The 13,776-nt window shown below is 38.4% G+C and overlaps 1 protein-coding gene across 1 annotated transcript in view; it reads right to left on the bottom strand.

Moving 5' to 3' along the window:
• Positions 1-13,776, bottom strand: part of LOC127639456 (uncharacterized) — a 160,057-nt gene that overhangs the window by 59,996 nt on the left and 86,285 nt on the right. The window contains exons 23-30 of the mRNA XM_052121510.1: positions 13,126-13,299; positions 12,829-13,002; positions 11,222-11,392; positions 10,823-10,996; positions 8,345-8,518; positions 8,034-8,204; positions 5,763-5,936; positions 3,754-3,930 (exon numbers count right to left, since the gene is read on the bottom strand). Coding sequence (XP_051977470.1) covers positions 3,754-3,930; positions 5,763-5,936; positions 8,034-8,204; positions 8,345-8,518; positions 10,823-10,996; positions 11,222-11,392; positions 12,829-13,002; positions 13,126-13,299 — 1,389 coding nt within the window. The remainder of the gene's footprint in view (positions 1-3,753; positions 3,931-5,762; positions 5,937-8,033; positions 8,205-8,344; positions 8,519-10,822; positions 10,997-11,221; positions 11,393-12,828; positions 13,003-13,125; positions 13,300-13,776) is intronic.

The following is a 13,776-nucleotide window of genomic DNA, read 5'->3' as shown; positions in this document are numbered from 1 at the left end:
CCTCCTTCAAGCCAGACACAATGGTCCCCTTGAAACTTTTCCAAAGGCTCCTGGGGCATATGGCATCATCCGCGACGGTAGCGCCGCTGGGGTTGATGCATATGAGACCACTTCAGCACTGGCTTCAGACTCGAGTCCCGAGATGAGCATGGCGCCACGGCATGCACCGTGTGATGATCACCCCCCGCCTGTCGCCAGACATTCAAACCCTGGACAGACCTCGGCTTTTTACGGGCAGGAGTAACCTTGCAGCAGGTGTCCCGACGCGTCCTGGTCACCACTGACGCCTCCAGATCAGGTTGGGGCACCATGTGCAACGGGCACGCAGCTGCGGGCCATTGGAAAGGGGCCCCGCTGCGCTGGCACATCAACCACCTAGAGTTGTTGACTGTTTTCCTTGCCCTGAGGAAGTTTCTCCCATTAGTTTTGGACAAACATGTCCTAGTCACGTCAGGCAGCACCGCTGTGATAGCGTACATAAATTGCCAAGGCGGAATACGCTCCCACCGTCATCTCCTCCTTTGGAGCCAGCAGCGACTCAGGTCACTGCGTGCCACACACATCCCCGGCAACCTCAATGTGATAGCGGACGTGCTGTCACGGCAACCCTTGCCCACTGGAGAGTGGAGTTTTCACCCCCAGTCGGTCAAGCTGATTTGGGAACTGAGGGGACCTTTGGAACCTCCACGTCTGGCCCCTGGACGGGACGTGGAAGATCTAGCCGGTCTACCACCTGCTGTCGTAGACACGTCAACCAAGCCAGAGCCCCTTCCACCAGGCACCTTTACGCTCTAAAGTGGCGCGCGAATTGGTGTTCTTCCCGGGCAGAAGACCCACAGAGGTGCGCAGTTAGGTCAGTGCTTTTATTTCTGCAGGAGAGGTTAGAGGGGATGCTGTCCCCTTCCACCCTAAAGGTGTATGTCGCCGCCATCGCGGCCCACCACGATGCAGTAGACGGCAAGTCTCTGGGTAAGCACAACTTAATTATCAGGTTAAGAGGCGCCCAGAGGTTAAATGCCTCCCAGCTAAGCCTGTTCCCCTCCTGGGATCTCTCAGTGGTCCTCGCGGGCCTCCAGAGACCTCCGTCGTTGATGCCATTTCATTGGCTTATCACGACCAGGCCGTGCCCCCCCCCCTGCGGGTCTGAGCGTACTCAACCAGAAGCATTGCGTCCTCATGGGCACTGGCCAGGGGCACCTCCCTGGCAGACATTTGTAGATCAGCGGGTTGGGCAACACCTAATACCTTCGCAAGATTTTACAATCTCCGGGTTGAGTCAGTATCGTCCCGTGTTTTCTCAGGTCCGAGCCCGTAGAACTCGGTAACAAGCTGACGAACTGGCCGGGTGAATCCCTTGTGCCTAGAGCCCTTTCCCTCAGCTGAGGTAAAACCATGCGCCTTTTTCTCCCAGGAGATCCCATCTCTCGGATCCCTGGATGATTCCTCCCTAGCACTTGTGGGTCCGCAGTTCAGTGGAGGAACTGGCCGACCCTTTCCACTGCGGGTACTTAATTTACCCTGTAATGGAAGAGGTGCTCCACAGGTCAGGCCTCCAGCGTGGACTCCCCCTGTGTGTATTATCCACGGTACGGTCCCCTTACGAGTGGACCTGCGTCTCCCTTAGGCAGTTCCAAGCTGCCCTCCGGTCGCTGTAGTGTAGCAACCCCCTCTGACGAGGTTGGGTCTACCTCTGCGCCATTTCCACATGTCGCCTAAAAACCCATGTGATGTATTCACCACCTTTACCTCCCCTTCAGGGTAGGTGTGGTCTCCGCAGGGTCCTCCTCTATAAGGGTAACCAGAAGGATTCCAATGACTTTATGGGGCATTGGGGAAGGGTAAGTGCAGCCTGATACAGCTGGTCGCATTTGCACGTGAAAATACCTGCCCACTTCTGTATCAGCAGTTCACGTACACATCTCAGCGAATGGCCCGATTTAAATTGGACCCCTAGTGTCGCTTCTTCGACACAACGTCGAAGTGAGCGACAGACAGGGAACGTCTAGGTTACGTATGTAACCCCCGTTCCCCAATTGAGGGAACGAGACGTTGTGTCCTCCCTGCCACGTCGCTGAGCCGAGCCACTGTTGTGGCCGGACCATTTCCGGCTCCTCAGAAAAACTGAATGAATTCATCGTATTTGCCCGCTTAAATACCCGTATGTCCGGGGGCGGGGTATGCAAACACTGTCTGCCAACTTCTCATTGGCCTTTTTTCATAGTTCAGAGGCATATTCGGCGCTCAAGAGAGACCCCAAGTGTCACTTCTTCGACACAACGTCTCGTTCCTTCCATTGGGGAACGGGGGTTACATACGTAACCTAGACGTTTGTTATTTTGGCCGGTTCCACTCCTGAAGTTTTCCATTTATCCCACTGAATTCTTTAATAAATTTGTTCTATTATACTATATCACACGTTGTTGTGATTTTGTGGTTATTCTGGGACCTGGAGACAGGATCACTTTTGCATTCTCTCCAAAACATTTGTTACCCACCTTCCCATACCCCTAGACCAAGGAAGGTGTGCCTTAACATTATTATTAATTTCAGGACACATGTAAAAAAGTTCCTTTCCTTTACTTTGAAAGATTTACAAAAAGTACTATTTATTGTATGATGATCCATCAGGGATGGAGTGTGACATAAAATCAACCCAGCAGATGGCAATGGTGACACCAGAATAGAAATATGAAAAATTTTGCACAGCTGAAAAATACATAATTATGTTAGATACATATGCTTGTACACAGTCACTGATTACATACATTTTAAGTATTTAAAATTAATATTGTATGTTTTAAAATAGCATTGTCACTGATTACATGTATCTAAACTATTCCTTTAAATAATAGTTGTATGTTTATCCAGTAAAATAATGTTTGCCATGGTATAAATTTACTGGTGATATCAGACATCACATTTGGCATTATCAGGAGGACTATCAAATATCAGGACCCCTAGCATTATTATTATGCATTATATTCAGCATTATATACACAGTTAAATATAGTACAATCATCTGTTAATTCTGTGTAGATCCACTATCAAGCTGAAAATAGCATTGTTGCTCATTGTATTACATGTGCTCTTTTGAAGAGGAGAAATAATCTAAAACAATTTAAAAACCGGCACACTTTGACTTCCGAGACATTATATCCATGAAAGCTACATAACTGAATACATTGAAACTGAAATTGAGTTATGATGTTGCACAAGTTTAATCAAAACTATGGCGCTTCCTTTCTCCATTGTGATCGGTTTGACATGGATGCGAGCGCTCATTTGCTCTGTGAAGTTTAACAGAGGCTTGCATGTGATAAAAACAATTTTGCGAAATACGTGGAAATACAGTACACACCTGATTTTTTATTAATAACGTATAAATTATAATACATGGAAAATAGAGGTAAAATGTAAGCTATGCTTCGGAGAGAAACAAAGAAACAACTCTTGAGCGCATCAAACAGCACAAGCCCTCTTTCAATGCACCTGAAACAGCAAACCGCTCCACATGAACCTGTTTATTTTGATCTTTTTTTAAGTGTTTGTAAAATGCTTTCGCATGCCGGACATCTTGGATTGTGTTTTTTCCCCCACTTCAACTGGTCTCGGTTGTTTTTCAATCAAGTTTCATCATGCAACACATTTTCACTGGGCTGTAAAGTGACGTCATGATGGAGCTCCATTGATTGGAGCAATTTCCAAATGTTTTACAGATAACTGATGTCTTTATCTGGTAGAAGCAATACTCACAGAAGTTTGTTGAGTTTACAGTGTTTATCTTCCAGTAGAGCAGCGAGTTGATTCACTCTTGAGTCTTCTAGTTTATGTCCACTAAGTTTAAGTTCTCTCAGGAGTAGAGGATTTTTAACTTTTAAAACTTCAGTAAGATACTGACAGGCTTGTTCTGCAGAAGAACTTTGTAATAATCTAGAGAGAGAGAGGAATTACACATTGACATTACATGCCCAATAATTATTTATTACATAAGTAGATCTAGTGCAACTTTACCCACTCACAAGATGCATAGATTAAACCAACAGAAGATGTTAAAAACTTTTTTGAATTTGTTTTTTTTACTGTTCAAATTCAAATTAAGTTTTTAACATACATTTCGCTGAATACATCTACAATAACTATTTACTGTAACAAAACCTGTCTTTCTACAATAATAAACACCATCATTCAACCCCATTTCTGAAAATGCTTATAAAACCAACAAGGTTTTTGCTCCATTGAAAGCAATAGAACTACACTTTATATGATGTTTTATCTTGTTTTTAATTGTTGTTTTTTAAGATGTTCAGTAATTTCAAATCAGATGATTGCAACAGGCTCCAAAAAAGTTGAGACAGGGGCAATTTAAGACTAATAACAATTTGACGAGTTGAAATAACAAGGCGATGTGAAACTGGAGATGTTAAACAAGTGAGGTAATCGAGTCATAGTATATAGGGAGCCTCCAAAACAGCCTAGTCCCTCAAGAGCAAGAATCATTCAAGACTTGTCGATTTGCCAACAAATGCTTCAGCAAATAATCCAGCACTTTGAGAACAATGTTCCCAAAAGACAAATTGGAAAGATTTTGGGCTTTTCACCCTCTACAGTGCACAATATAGTTAAAAGATTCAAAAGATCAAGGAATCTGGTCAAATCTCTGTGCGTAAAGGGTAAGACCAAAACCACTTCTGAATGCACGTGATCTCTGATCCCTCAGACGTCACTGTCTTAAAAAATTGCATTCATCTCTAATGGATATCATGAACATGGGCTTGGTTTTAATTCAGTAACCTTTGTTAGTCAACACCTTTTGCCACTGCATCCACAGATGCATGTTAAGACTTTCCTATGTAAAGGAGAAGCCATACATCAACTATGTTCAGAAATGGTGCCGACTTCTCTGGGCTCGGTCTCATCTTAGATGGAAAGCAGTGGAACTGTTTTTTGGACTGATGAGTCCACATTTCAAATAGTTTTTGAAAAACACAGCCATTGTGTTCTCTGGGCCAAAGAGGAAAAGGAACATCCAAGATGTTCTCAGCTTCAGGTCCAAAAGCCAGTGTCTGTATGGGCCAGGGGTGTGTCAGTGCCCATGACATGTGTAACTCACACATATTTGAGGACACCATTAATGCAGACAGATATGTACAAATTTTGGAGCAACATATACTCCCATCCAGCACCGTCTTTTCCAGGGACGTTCCTGCAAACCACTGACAACTTTTTGACAACTTCAAACCACATACTGGACAGATTTCAAGTGCATGGCTGTGTAATCAGAGAGTGTGGATGCTAAATTGGCCTGCCTGCAGTCCTAACCTGTCTCCAATTGAGAATGTGTGGTGCATTATGAAGCACATTAGATGGCAATGAAGACCCCATAAAATTGTGCAGCTGAAGATTTGCATAATAGATGAATGGTGGCAAATTAAATTTTCTAAACTTAAACTTGTGTCCTCGGTGCCAAATCCTTAAGTGCTATTAGAAGAAATGGTGATATTTCACAGTGGTAAACACACGACTGTCCCAAATTTTCTGGAATGTGTTGCAATCATCTGATTTGAAATTACTGTACATAAAAAAACAATGAAAATCACAAGGTCAAAACATCATATAATGTGTAGTTCTAGTGCTTTCAATATAGCAACGGGTAAATATAATTTACAAATCACTCCTTTCTGTTTTTACTAGCATTTTTCAAACCGTCCCAACTTTTTCAGAATTGGGGTTGTAGAACATGACATGACACACACAATACTCACTTTAGTGTGTTCAGTTTATAGTTTGTATCCTGTAATAAATCATAGAGCAGTTTCACTCCTGATTCTCCAGGGTCGTTTCCTCTGAGATCCAGCTCTATCAGGTGTGAAGGGTTTGATATCAGAGCTGAAGCCAGAGCACTGTATCCTTCCCCTGTAATACTGCAGTCTGAAAGTCTACAAAAATAAAACAATCATTTTGTTATTTTACAAATTAACATTGAGATACAAAACAATCAATGCACAACTAAATTGCTCATGAATATTTATTAGCTCAATCTGACATTATCTAGATAATCTTCCTAGACCAGGGGTACTTAACTTTAGAAATCTGGGTGGGTTGGAAAGCAGGATCCCTTTAGCCTTGAGGGCTGCACTCTCTTTCATTTTTTTATTTACTTAAAACTGATTTTATAATGATTTTTATTATGATATTATGATGATCATATATAAGCCAATATTATGTTTTTGTATCTTTCTTTTTAAAAGGTCCATACATTTTCAGGTAGGTTATATACAGTGGGTATCCAACCAGACTCACCCTTACTAACATGGGGAATAATGCACTGTAAAACATTAAATTCTCACACATGAGACACATTTGCAAAATCCCCAACAGGTGGCAAAAAGGGACACTTTTGGAACCATTGTTTAGAGAGAAGAATGTTATCATAATAAACATTGCTAATTTCATTATTTGTATTGTATTTTTACATACTGATGTGTAGAAGGCAACCATAAAGGTAAATTATAGGCAGTGCAGTTGCATAGGGTTCAATCTAGCTGTTCAATTGAAAAAAGTTTTAACAAATTAAACAACATTTATTGATTACAAAAAGCCTACCGAAGCTTTTGTTTTTAGTGTTTTGAAGATCTTGAGTGAAAAACGTACCACAGTGGGGTCTATTACCTTAGGATGGTAAGTAATTTATATTGCTCATTGCTTAATGTTATTTCAAGCTCTCCAATCCTCCCTGAGATAAATAAATAATAGGGTTAAAGTGGTGTTAGGATATTCAGTAAATTATTTTGATGTCAAATAACATGGCGCCCAATTTAGGTTGCCATGTTTTGCAGTGTGTATCTTAACACATTTTACCTTATTTTTATTACTCACAGGTTAGGTAAAGTAAGTAGAATCTGGCCTAAATTATAAGCATTTTTTTAATTATACTTACAATCTGGACAGAGGACTCCTTTGTGGTATGTTCTTGCTCACAATCATAGAACAGCAAAAATCAAAGCCTCGGTATGCAAATTTCATGTTATCAATAAAATGTAATTTCTTGGTTACAATTTCCTTTCTAGCAGTCAAAACATTCTAGGCAAATACAAGTAAAAATAAAGTACAAAAGTCAAAAACTTTTTTCAATCAAAGGCAACATCCGCAAGGCTTCTAGCGTCAGAGATACTGATCAAACAAAGCAGCATCTGATGTAATTATCATTGCATCAGTCTTTTAAAGACAACCTGTCTATTGTTAACTGCCCAGTTTGTGACATCAGATGTAACTTCTAGTTTATATCTCTTTAAATAGTCTTTGTCTAAGTTTTTCTCTGCTGCTGTCCATGATGCCTCGCCTGCAGAACTTTATGCTCTGTCTATGGTAATATATCTTTCTTTAACATCAACATATAATTTATAATATTACATATAAAGTATATAAAGTTTGTCTAACTTTATATATGTTTTTCTCTCTATTCCAAGTCAGATAAAATACTTGTACAATAAAGCAGTCTCGTCTTTTTCTTCTTGACCTCAAATTCATCTCTGTGCAGTCAGCTCTGCATCTGGCTTGCACACCCATAAATCTGACTCAGGTTGTGGGGCAGCTGTGGCTCAGGTGGTAGATCGGGTTGGCGGTTCGATTACCGGCCCACATGACTCCACATGCCAATGTGTCCTTGGGCAAGACACTGAACCCCAATTTGCTCCCAATGGCAGGCTAGCACCTTGCATGCAGCTCTGCTGTTATTGGTGTGTGAATGTGTGTGAGAATGAGACGCAGTGTAATGCGCTTTGAATACCGCTAAGGTTAAAAAGGCACTATATAAGTGCAGACCATTAACCATTTAAAAACTTTGAGTAGAAACAACACCTACATTTGTGTCAAGTGTACTCAAAACTTTCTTGTTACTGTGCTGGATTAAACTAAATGTTTTATCATGTGGGCCACAAAAAGATTGTTTGCAGAATGAATGCTAGGACACTATATTAGTATGCCTACATTATTATAACTTCTGGAGGTGAAAAGATGTGAAAATATGTACTCACTTCAGTCTGTTCAGTTTACAATGAGGATTCTTCAGTCCCTCACAAATCTGTTTCACACCTGAGTCCATCAGAGGACTGTTGTTCAGATCAATTTCTCTCAGAACGGTATCAGAAGAGAGAACAGTAGATAGAGCTGAACAACTTTTCTCAGTCAGGTCACAATTATTCAACCTAAAAAGAAAAACAGCATCATTTTCTTCATGTACTTCAACACACATCTGCACAACAGGCCTTTATATATGGTAATACATGTGGCTGACATTTCTTATATGGACAAGTTATAATTTATAAAATCAGAAGAGTGTACTCACTTAATTTTCTCCAGTTTGCTATGAGAGTCCATCAATAGTGCTGAGAGCTTCTCTCCATCCAGATCTCCTAATTTATTATTGCTCAGATTCAGTTCTTTCAGCAATAATGGATTTTCACCTACAACGTCAGAGAGATACTTGCACGCTTCTTCTGCAGCAGAACTTTTCAAAAATCTACAGAAAGTTGAAAATAATTACATTTATTCAATTGGCAGACACATTTATTCAAAGTGATTTTAAAAGAGGAAGAACACAAAAGGGATTCAGCTTCAAGAGACAATACTACAAAATGTTCTGCATTACAAAGTAATGCAATTTAGTTGAATCAGTAAAATACTATCCAAGACAGAGATTATTGCAACATAAAATAATATAAAAAAAATTCTGAGAGTGGCCAAGTGCTCATGGAAAAGACATGTCTTTAACCATTTTTTTATTTGAATAATTATTAAATTTGATAATCTTCTTACATTTTTATTCCTTTCTGAAGCTGCCAAGTTTTATTTGTCCAATATTTTAATTAGTTAAATTTATACTAATGATAACTGACTCCAGATTCACAGTAGAAATGTGGCACATAATAGTCTAAACTAGTGTGAGATACATATCTACAAAGCAGATAGTATCAGAAATACATTTAAACAATTCTTGTAAAAGGCGTTTGCAAGACATTTATAGGCATAAATGCAATTCACTTGTTGATCCAAACTATATATAAAAAATGTAAACAAACAAGAAACATTTCATTCATTCATATATTTTTAAATTAAATTCTTCTGATTACAGCAAAACTCATGTGTATCTTTAACTACACATTGTCATGTGAACAACCAGTCAGTAACTGCACTGCTTGATTAATCTCACGTGTCTACAGGGTTTTTGTAGATTTTATAAAGCCAAATGTAAGACTTTAAGAACTTTTTAAGACCAACTAAAGACAATTTTAAGGAATCAATTTAAGGGAACACAAAACGTCAATATGCTCTCTAAATGCAACTATCTAGGGAGCACATGAAGAGTGATATTTATAGCAACACTTCAAAGTTTAAAAATGCAACTTTCAATAGATCTTCATTACTTTTTAACCAATTAAAAAAAAAAGTATATTAAGGCATGAAAAACTCTGCTCCCAACCACCAGAATGTGGAAATAACTTTTTTTAAATGAGAGATCATAAAAATGGCATTTTATTTAGTACTGCCCTGAAGAAGCTATTTGATATAACAGATCCTCATATACTATATATTCCACAAGACAAAATAGTAACTGAATTTACACACATGATCCTTTTCAGAATTTTACATTCCTTGGTTTGGTGTGTTTCTTTCTCGATGATCAAAGACTGTTTGTGTAATAATTGTTTATAATTCCATGCTTTGTCATGAGCAGTGAAAATCCCCCCCCCCCCATTTCTACTTGCGCTGAATGACAAGATGACAGAGCACGCGCCAATGCATGACGTAATTTCCATGGTAACCAGGTACATTTCAGCGGATTTGCTGAAAGACTATAATTAAATTATCATCAAATCAACATGCTACGCATCGAAATTGCTTCCCTTCTCTGAAAATAATACCAAAGACAACAGCAAAAAGGAAAATTAGTATATTAAATGTAATTAGAACAAAATCAGCGAGACAACCAGCTGAAACCAGGACATAATTACACTGTTTAGAGAATTGTCGGGACACTGGGACACACCTCTTAAAATGAGACATCTGGTCAACTTACATAAATGCAATGAGAAAACAATCCCTCGTAACATTTAATGCCATGACCTTATGAATTTAAGACTTGTTGCTCCAATGTAAGACCTTTTTAAGGCCTTAATTTGCGGAAGGGAGAATTAAGAATTTTTAAGACCTTTTAGTAACAGTAACACTTCCAGAGACAGTTTAGACTGTTATGTAGTATCTAATGTTATATGTATCTAATGTTGCACTTAAGGCTAGTGAGACTTTAAGAGTTTTTATTTTATTTCATGTTGGACATTCATAACTTGCTCATCACTATAGGCTTAATTCAGTAACCAATCCAACTGAAAGTGTTTTTGATTCACTAAAATATAAAGAAGAAATTTAAGCAATTTGTTGGGGAACTACACAAGTAACACTTAATGCTTTGAGTCATTAAAACAACTGGTTAATAAGAGGAATCAGACTACACTGGGTGTATTGTGAGTTTCTTGGTGTAGATTCAGTAAGAGGTCAACACTGTCGCTGAATTGTTCTGCCAGAAACACTGTCAAAAGCATTTTAGTACTGTGTTCCATCCACTGTGGCAGACACGAAAGTCATGAAAATCATGTGGTTCCAGTCATTCTTAAAAACTGGAATCTGTTCTGAAAAATAACCGGTTTTCAGTTCCGAACCAGTGGTAAAATATAATTATTTCCCTTATTAGCTGATGGTTTGCAATTCATAGATATGTAGAGCATAACATTTATTTTCATTTATTTTGTATAATTTCAGTGCTCACTTCAGTGTGTTCAGTTTGTAGTTTTTATCCTGTAGTAAATCCCAGAGTAATTTCACTCCTGATTCTCCAGGGTAATTTCCTCTGAGATCTAGCTCTAGCAAGTGTGAAGGATTTGATCTCAGAGCTAAAGACAGAGCTTTATATCCTTCTTCAGTAATGCCACAGTCTGGAACCCTACAGAAATCAGTGCAAAATAATTACATTTAATAAAATAAATTATTTACTTGAACAAACAGTTTTATAATGTATAAAATTAAAGTGTATTTGATTAATTTCATGGTTAGTGAGAAAACACAATTCTTCATTAATACTGGAAAAGGAAAAATCTTCCCCCTTTCTTTAGTTTACTACAGTAATATACCTTAAGATGAGAGACAATCATTCACTAAATCCAGTTACCTGAGTTTCTCCAGTTTGCAGTTTGTATTTTCTAATCCCTTCTGGAGTTTCTTCACTCCTGAATCCAGCAGATTATTGTTGCTTATGTCGAGCTCTTTCAGACTGGAATTCAAACTAATAACTGTAGCTAGAGATGAACAGATTTTCTCTGATAGGCCACAATCACTCAGCCTATATGATTCACAGGAGAGAAATAATTGTTCAATACGTAACTTTGTCAACATTGTTATTAAATGTACACTGACAATTATGTTGTTTTGGCCACTATATGGTTTACCTTCCACAACCATCATTTGTCTTGTCCTTAAACATATTAAAAGCAGCAACAACTATAAAAAATGTTCTGTAGAAAATTTGAGTGGTGCTTGCTGTGTCAAATTCATCACCTAGACAGTCATATGCCAAATATAAGTTGTGGTTTATTTTGTTGTCATTACACCACAGATCAAATTATTATCAAAAGAATCACAACTGAAAGTAAACTATGATCTCCCTACAACAATACAGACATATTATGTCTGCTCTGATATTTGCTTCTGTAAGCTCCAAGAAGACTTTATATGCTTGGGCAAATAATCCATCAGGCTCCGCTCTTTCAATGATTGCAGAGAGCAGTGGCTGAGACATTTTAAAAAAAGCAGTGGAGAAGGTGCATACTATAAAAAATAGACTGAATATCTATGGACGAGCACATAGTGAGTGCTCAGCTGTGCTTAGAGCACAAATATTATTTCATATATATATATCTGTAATGGAAGGTTTTAGAGAAATGTATTTTACCTAGTACTTGCTGCTATCTAGTGGAATAAACTAACGCTTTGTGCAAGGACATATACCAGACAGAGCCCAAATCACAGGCTTTTAAATACATAATAAAAATACATGTAAAAAATATGTTCATTATAAGATTGTAATTTTTTGTGGGGTTTCCTATATGAGAACAATTTTTGCAATTACCCACTGTATGTGTGTAAGATGAGCTTTCAAATGTTGGTGTGAAATAAATGGAGGTGGCAGTCAAAATTTGTAGCAGAGCTCAAGAGTTTTAGGGTCTCAGTACACTGCCTCAAGTCCAAAGCCAACCCCCATGTCTCCACAGTGTTCTGCTGTGGAGATATTGCTTAGTCATGTTTCAATATGGTTACAAGGGTGCAAGGCAGATTCAAAAGAGCCCACCCCCATGTCACTATGATGTTCTGGTGCTGAGATATAATCCAACTGATTCCTTTTCAGTTTTATGTCTAAGGATTATTTTTTAATCTTTTATAAAATCATAGATCACCTCTTCTCATTGAGGCAGCTGATTTGACAGCTCAATTATTTTATTTTGGATGTACAACAAATGGTGTGGGAGTTATGTGCAAAAGTTATGGTGGAACAAGAAGAACTAGGTGAGGGAATATTGGAAAATCCCTGAACGAAGGGCAAAGTGATAGTGAGTCCTTACTAAAGAAAGAATCTCTAATAAAAGCACCAATCCAATTTAATAATTATGTACCATTCTTGTCCTTAGTCTATTTCCAAGCGTTACACAGATTTTATCATTATAACCTATTCTGACCCATATCAATTAATGTCTTATTTTATCAGACAGAAGCAATACTCACAGAAGTTTGTTGATTTTACAGTGTTTATCTTCTAGTAGAGCAGCGAGCTGATTCACTTTTGAGTCTTCTAGTTTTTGTCCATTCAGATTCAGTTCCCTCAGGAGTAAAGGATATTTTACTTGTAGAACTGAAGAGAGATACTGACAGGCTTCTTCTGCAGAAGGACTTAACAACCTGGAAAGAGTACACATTGAAAATTACCTGCCTAACAATAATTTTCAAAACCTTAAACTGCAGAGCTGACTTTCTATAGTAATGAATATCATCTTAAAATGGTACATGACACACAATACTCACTTTAGTGTATTCAGTTTACAGTTTGTATCCTGTAATAAATCATAGAGCAGTTCCACTCCTGATTCTCCAGGGTCATTTCTACATAGATCCAGCTCTATCAGGTGTAAAAGGTTTGATCTCAGAGCTGAAGACAGAGCTTTATATCCTTCCTCCATTATGCTACAGTCTGAAAGCCTGGAAAACACAATGTGTATTTTTATATAAAAGTTATACATTACTAAATCAACAAATAGCCATTATATTAATTTATTCAATACATAGGCATGGGCAAGGAAATTCCCGTGTGTTATGAGATACGGATACATGCCTGTGTAATTGTCAAATAAGTTTAATAATGTTTCATATGTCTTAGCAAGGTATTGAAAGAAACACAAGTTGTGTCTCGTTTCGAAGGCTGCGTCCTCCAGAGGTCACAATTGTTGGCTGCATATGTCATCGAGGCTGTCTCGTTTCAGAAAAGTGAGTAGGACACTCCGAATGCAGCCTTAGAATGCAACCTTCTTTTACGGGAATTCGGAGGATGTATCCTTCATGGGCACTCACAAATCATAATTCTTAGCTTCAATGGAAATTAACATCATTGGTCTGAAAAAATGATGCCAATTTGCCCAAAAAATTATGTTCAAACGCAATTAATATTAATTCCCAAGT

This window comes from Xyrauchen texanus, chromosome 48, assembly GCF_025860055.1.
Source record: "Xyrauchen texanus isolate HMW12.3.18 chromosome 48, RBS_HiC_50CHRs, whole genome shotgun sequence".
NCBI classification, from domain to species: Eukaryota; Metazoa; Chordata; class Actinopteri; order Cypriniformes; family Catostomidae; genus Xyrauchen; species Xyrauchen texanus.
The sequence above is the reverse complement of the archived record's forward strand: the minus strand, read 5'-3'. Positions and strand labels throughout refer to the sequence as shown.